The 7061-nt window shown below is 35.1% G+C and overlaps 1 protein-coding gene across 1 annotated transcript in view; it reads right to left on the bottom strand.

Annotated features, from left to right (window-relative positions):
• Positions 1 to 4828: 4828 nt before the first annotated feature.
• The window catches only part of LOC150081720 (uncharacterized), a 198629-nt gene continuing 196396 nt past the window's right edge, over positions 4829 to 7061 (bottom strand). The window contains exon 10 of the mRNA XM_090380296.1: positions 4829 to 6571. Within this exon, the coding sequence (XP_090236422.1) occupies positions 5844 to 6571 (728 nt within the window). The 3' untranslated portion in view covers positions 4829 to 5843. The remainder of the gene's footprint in view (positions 6572 to 7061) is intronic.

Raw genomic sequence — 7061 nt, 5'->3', positions numbered from 1 at the left:
TTATGCATATTTAACTTAGTCAGGGACAGGGACCGGTAATGTTTGGCGTTTGATTACGTCATTAAAGGGCATTCTGTATTCGAGAGATACTCACCTAACGGGCTGGTATAAATATCAATAACTAGCAGAGAGAGAGAGAGAGAGAGAGAGAGAGGATGGATGGAAGGACCGACATCATCAAAGGGCCGACTGACTAGTGACTTTGCCTAAAGTCATTATTAGCAGAGTGCACGTGCTCTCTGACTTTCCCCCCTCTCCGTTTCGCGCAGGGTGTGTCATCTGCGCTGGAGGAGACGAAACAAGACCTCGCGAAGGAGGTAGGTCATCGATCTGTGGCCATCTGCAGCGTGGCAGATGATGAAGTGACGGCCGCACTTCATTATCTGCGAGCTGGGAGAGACGTGCCATTAGCATATGTCAGGGAAAACAGACGCCTCAGGGGTTCCTCGGGCAAGAGCGGGCTGTTCGCCTGTACTGTTTTGCTAGGATACATGACAAGCTATTAAAGGTACGCCACAAAGATGGTTGAGGAGACGACTCTTGTCCCTCTCATTAGATGTGTATCCTTAGGTCTTGGCTATCGTCTTTGGAAGCATTCACTTTCATCTAACGATTCTCTTATTTATCTTCTTTTCAGTGCATTATTAAATATTACTGTCGTTTTTATTTAATAAAGTATTTACTTTCTCTTTCTATGGTTTCATTTATGCCAACTGATGTTGCGTATATTCAGATATTTTCCACCAATATTAATATTTGTTTATTATTCAGTTCACTGGTCACCCTGATACAGCCATAAAGATAAGAAGGCTTAAAATTGCGTTACATTATTCATTAACATTAAATTATATTACGCAACACATCATTTATATATTACATTAATTATTATAGTGACAAATGGGCCTGGAGTACTGGGGTCCATAGTTTAACAAATAGATATTTATTTACAGTATACCCAGTATAAAATAAAATAAAATATTTCAGTAGCTTTCGGAACTCGAGTTCCGAAAGCTACTGAAATATTTTATTTTATTTTATACTGGGTATACTGTAAATAAATATCTATTTGTTAAATTAATTATTATATTTACACCTAGCATACGTTCGTTTTTAAATACTTCCTTAATTTCCTTAATATATTATAAATTATGTTAAAATTTGACTTATTCTTTTAATCTTTAAGTGTAAAGTTTATCTTCAAGTGCATCTTCAGCCTACTTATTGTAAGTTCTTTATGCTGTCCAGTATGAATCCTTTATTAACTGTTTTTTTTTTTTTTTTTTTCTGTAATAATTTTTCTTCTACGAATTTCTTAAATTTCTTTAATACATGTTTGCTAACTGTATTGCTGAAACACTTGCTCTAACATCTTTGTGAATTAAATTTGCTCGTGATGTTTTTGTTTTGATTCTGGTAGATGAATAATGTCATCGAGAACCGAAGCATCCCTTTATTTTGCTATTAGTTTAACAAGCGTAATAAGTTTTATTTTAACACAGATTGCAATAAATAAAAGTTGAACATTTATGTGCATAAATGTTAAAACATTTAACCTTAACATCCATCAATATTCATCTGTTTCTATCCTCTTAATATAAAAAAGGACTGAAGACCACACAATGCTTGGTACTAAATAATTCGGAACAAGCATCTTGTAAACTGGAGTATTAGATCTATCCTTCAGTTAGGTGGGAAAAGTTAGTTAATTATTATAAATAAAATTTTACAGTTTTTCTTAAGATAATTCTGTCCAAAGGTGTTATTTAATGTTTACCACGATTTTCTTTATCAGAACCATATTATCTTAGTTTTAAAGCAAATAATTAAAAAAATAAAACACTTCTGTATGTCAAATGTTACTTCAAAATTGTAAGAAAATGAAATTTTAGAGAATACAACGCAATTCCGATATTTAGCAACTTGCTTAAAACGAAATATAAGCATTTTAAATAACGTGGAAGGCGTATTAAAATATTTAATAATTAATTATTATTAATTATTAATTAATAATAATTAATTTATTATTATTATTTTGAAAAAATAATAATAATAAATTAATTAAATATTTATGTATCTAAAAATGTCGATAAATAAATCCTCAGTGACCTTACTATGAAATACCTGTTCATGGATATTTACTACAATCGATATATTGTAGATGTTTCTATTGGTTTAAATCATTAATTTCTATTGAATGTGTTTTAAATTGATATTAGAAGTGAATTACTTCTTTCAACAAACTAGCAAATTATCCACCGTTTGTTAAACTATATTATGTTTATGGACAGTCTTTCAATTCCGAGGTAAAATGTAAATAAAAATATCGGAAACTTAAAATACCAAAACGGCTCCCAACTGCTTACGCATTAAATTCCATATTTTCCATTAATTCCATTTTGAATGTTCCAAGAAAAATACAAAGTCGATCTTGAAAATCTTTAATGTCTTGCAATACAACCGTACATACGTTACATAGTTGGCTGCAAAGAAACACTTGACCAGCACAAAGTCCTCCTGGAATTTGTACAAAACAGAAACACCGTATACTTCAGAAATGCCATTCTTAATTACATGATATACGTCCAACGGAACACTCTACTTAGTTTTAACATCAGTACTGAAGATATGCCGGTTAAAACATATACTTCTTTCATCTTAGAACTGTTGATCGGCTTTAGAGACAAAAGCAATATTTTTTAATTAAAATATTTTCACCGAAATAATTTGAAAAACTTATATAGAATAATCAAAAGTGGAGGTAAGACGTTTAGGTTTAAATTTAGGCTTTGTTGGCAGATTTTCTTGTGGAATTTAAATAAGAAATTGCTGGAAGATTATTAACTACCCACAAAGACAAAAAAAAAAAATAAAAAAATAAAAAAAAATAACCACGAATGAATTATAAAGCAAAAACTTTCCTTGACAGTAAAAAAAAAAATATAATATTTCGAGCATAGAGTAAAGCCTAAAATTTTAGACTTTGACTAAACATACGTAGGTATATATAAATTTTGACTGTCTACTCTAAGCATTGCTTATTTTAGCAAATCCAAATAACATAAATTTTTCTATAAAAAAATGTATTTTGGAAAAATCAAAAGATAAATTCGCACAATGAACAGCAACTTTAATATTCAGCAGTTTATATTTATTCGTCAAACCTCGCAGCCATTTTGAGTATTCATTCCTAACGATAAAATAAATATACACGATTTTTACTTTAAAAACAAAGCAACATATACAAAATATTAAATATAAACTTTTCTCTTAAGTATCGCATTACAAAAGTGTGCATCTTAAATGACTAGAGGAAAATTTATATACAAAAAGAAGGAAGAAATATATTTGTATATATATCACTGTTCTTTGCCTTGGAGACTATTTTTCGACACTCGATCACCAAGAGAGTTAGTTTGAGCAAATTATTTAATATACTTTTCAAGTCTCGTGTAATAACATAAGTACATAAAGGTGTTATTTGCAAACAGCGTAACCTTGTCGACTGAAGCCTTTGACACAATGAGTTCTCCACATACGTGAGGAGCTCATTTGCGCACATTTTTCGATATTAAATAGCTTAAATGGTTGCGACATACAAGGCGAAAAGGGTCCTGGAAATTTGGCTGATAGCTTAGCAGAACAATTTCAAGGATATCAAGGGGGGATAATTACCGGTTCACCCATTTGGTTTAAATTCCGACCACTATTGGGTGCAATAGTTAGGATTAATTCAGCAAACAGAATTCAGAATTAAAGCATAACAATTCCATGCATTAAGACTATTGATAATCTTAGTTAACAGTCATCAACGTGTAGTTGAGTGGTGAGGGATCGTTTATTCTTTGTTTTCGCCCCTCGGAGGCCTCTCTCAGTCTGTAAATTGGGCCTACTATCACTTCGTGAGCAAAATTTTTTTAACTTTAACATTTTAAATTTGCGTATAAATCATAAATATCGTAAAGGGCCATAGAATTTCTTCAAATTGTCTTATAGTGTTTAAGTTTCAGTTCAGAGTGAAATCTAATTTTAAAAGCGATCTTAAAATTAAGAATAAAAAGGTAAATAAATTAAATAAATTGATTAATAAGTTGTATAATTAGATTCTTTATTAGAGAGATATTTAGGTATTCTGTCAACGCTTTAAACTGCTTGGTATTGCTGGAATAGCACCCTGCATTTGAAACTGAGTGCTTGAATCAAATAAAGAACAGCACGGAATTTTTCACTGAAGCTATATTACACAGCACAATTTAAATCTCACCTCATTAACACTTCACGCACTCACCTAAACTATTCTATATTATTGCTCCTCTTGTAGCACCAATAAATACAGTGGCGAATTGCCCTAAGCAGTACACTTTTGGTGGAGATAATGGAACCCAGGAAAAACAAGATGCACAGTTATCGTATGATGCCTTTTTAACGCAGTGTATGCGCCACAGGTGGACTGCATTATCAAACCCAATTACATAGAGAGATGCAGAAGCAGATATTTCAATTGCTGGAAAGAACTATTTTAGGATATTTTGATGGCTGTTTTATCTGATAATCACTCTTTATGAGTGAAATAAGGTTTTGAAAGTTACAGATTTCAATGACAGATACTCCTACGTACACAACGATCTTAAGATGCTCTACGAAGTGACAGTTAAGTTTACAAGTAAGAAATTAATATAAGAAAAAAAAAACGTATTGCACATCTGTTTTATTAATTGTTAAAATTAGCTTTTTTCATTTTTAAGTTATAATTAAAATTTTATAATAATTAATATTAATCTTAATTAATAAATAAAATCGAGATAAATTTCTCAATATCTGAACAGCCCGATCCTGTTAGCCGCCTCATCGACGAGTTCAAAACACGGACCAAAGGTCGTTTTGAATTCGACTGAACAACTCCGCGTGAAAGACACGAATATCCCGTTCCTTAGTTGCAACCGACATCATTCCTCGCCATGTCCCTTAAACATAAACGGGCTCTTCTTAACTTGTGATATGTTTTGCTTCGTGATTCTCCTTTTACTTATAAAATAATTAAAAGAGTTTGCCCTACCCTCTTGCGGCATTCTACTAAAAGCTTCGCAAGGAAGGAAAATATTTTGATTCGCCACTGCCCTCTATAGAAAAAGACTGACAAACACACTTGTATACGAAGAGGAAGAGGAGGAATTTCTAACAAACCTATTTCCTATTCACTTACGGTTGGGTATTTGCAGTGAAGTCATACTTAGTTCAAATGGGAAGCAACAAGGGGGGGAGTTGGGGGTGAAGAATACCACTAATTCCTATCGTAGGTTTCGGAAGGTGAACTTTGACTCATATAAACATTAAGTCTTCTCATAAAATGTGCAACACCAGCCTAATACAGGTGCTCGAGTAGAAAAACCACGCAAGAAACAGGAATTAGCTTTTTTTTTTTTTTTTTCGGGTTGAAAATCTCCACAGTCTTGTTTACGACGAATTCAGTATTGCATCTTAAATCAATAGAACTATGAACGTACGCACTTTTAAGAAAACGAACCCCTTTGAGTTCATCAGGATAGCAACTGGAGCTTGTCGATAAAAGTGATTAAGTTTAGCAATGACAACGCAGCTTTATTATTTTTGTTTTTTTAATGATGGGTTCATATTCTGTGATCGCATATAAAACTTTGTGTTTTGAAAACTGGGACTGCGGTCTTCTGATAAAAACGAAATTTTGGTCCCTTATCTACAGTTTGGGGAGCCATGTGCACTGCGAGTCACTCACACCAAAAAGTCTGGTCATAAAGCAAGCACAAACTATTATAACTCGGCGAGGACTGAGCTCCAAAGGGTCCGCAGTTGAACTAGTCGAAGTCGTGTCATTCGGTTCCTTCTGTGGTGTGGGTTGAAGTGTCCACTGTGGAGATCTCCGTGTGTTGCTGCTCTCTTTCCACCGTTCTTTCTGAGCTCAATTTCTTCGCGGCTGCCGTGGCCACAACGTCAATCACTGCGTACTGAACACTGCTCGATTTCGAAGCCGGGCTTGACGGTTCCAGGTCACTCATCGACACCTCGAGGTAGTTCAGGTCTTTGGTTTCTTTCGGAAACACGAACTGTTGATTTGACTTCTCCGGTGGCGAACAGACACATTCGGAAGTGCCCGGAGAACTGCTGACGTAGCCTGGAGATGGAGAGTTGGTCTTCATCGGGGATGTCCTGGAGCAGGTGGTGGTCGCGTAAGCTATTTGATTTAACTCGTTCTCGCTAAATGGTCTGAATCGCGAGAAGTGTAACGTTGAGCCGGATGGAAGCGAGTGGTGATAGCAGCCCTCTTGGAAAACGTTGCGATCCAGCGCGTGGTACTCCTTTCCCGACCGTGGTCTGAGGGCGCTCGTGCACGACACGGGGATTTTAATAAGGGCACTGCACAGTTCTTCCGCTCTGATGTAGTCGTTGCTGCTTCCGCTGCTCGTACTGCTCCTGGAACACAGGGAGAGGGTCTCGATGTAGTCACTCATGTCCGAAGATGAACTACTGGTGGTGCTCTTGGCATCCAAAACGAAGATACGCTCCGGAGAAGTGATGAGGTGATGGCACTGTTGGCATTCTGGAAATGGAAATAAAGCAGACGTAAGAAAAAGTTAACCAAGGACGGTATATCGTAAACTAAATAGGTAAAGAAGATGAACAAGGACAGGATCTTTATTTATTATCCATTTCAGTTATGTGGCAATCTATGGAAAGATGGGGCGTGAAGGAAAAACGGTAATTTTTTAGTTTAGCTTTATTTTGCTTGGTCCAGCCCTAAGCCTAATCGCTAATTTTATTTTTTGATTCGTGTTTCTGTTAGTGTTCAAAACTGCTCAGTATCCCAGAAGTACATAAAGATTACATCGAAAGCAGCAAGAAATATTTCGTTTTGGGAAATCTGCCGAGTAGTCCGTATACGTGAGCAGAATATGCGATTCAATGAATTATCAATTCATTCAAAACTCTTTGGCCTGTGGTTTAAAAACCTCGAGGGTTCATAAACCACAAGCCAAACAGTTTTCTTGGGTCCGCTATGAAAATCGGCATTATTGGCTGTTAACGCAACA

The sequence above is a fragment of the Mastigoproctus giganteus genome, chromosome 8, assembly GCF_048544385.1.
Source record: "Mastigoproctus giganteus isolate SK-2022 chromosome 8, ASM4854438v1, whole genome shotgun sequence".
Classification (NCBI taxonomy): domain Eukaryota; kingdom Metazoa; phylum Arthropoda; class Arachnida; order Uropygi; family Thelyphonidae; genus Mastigoproctus; species Mastigoproctus giganteus.
Note: the sequence above shows the minus strand (reverse complement) of the source record. Positions and strands in the feature narration are given on the sequence as shown.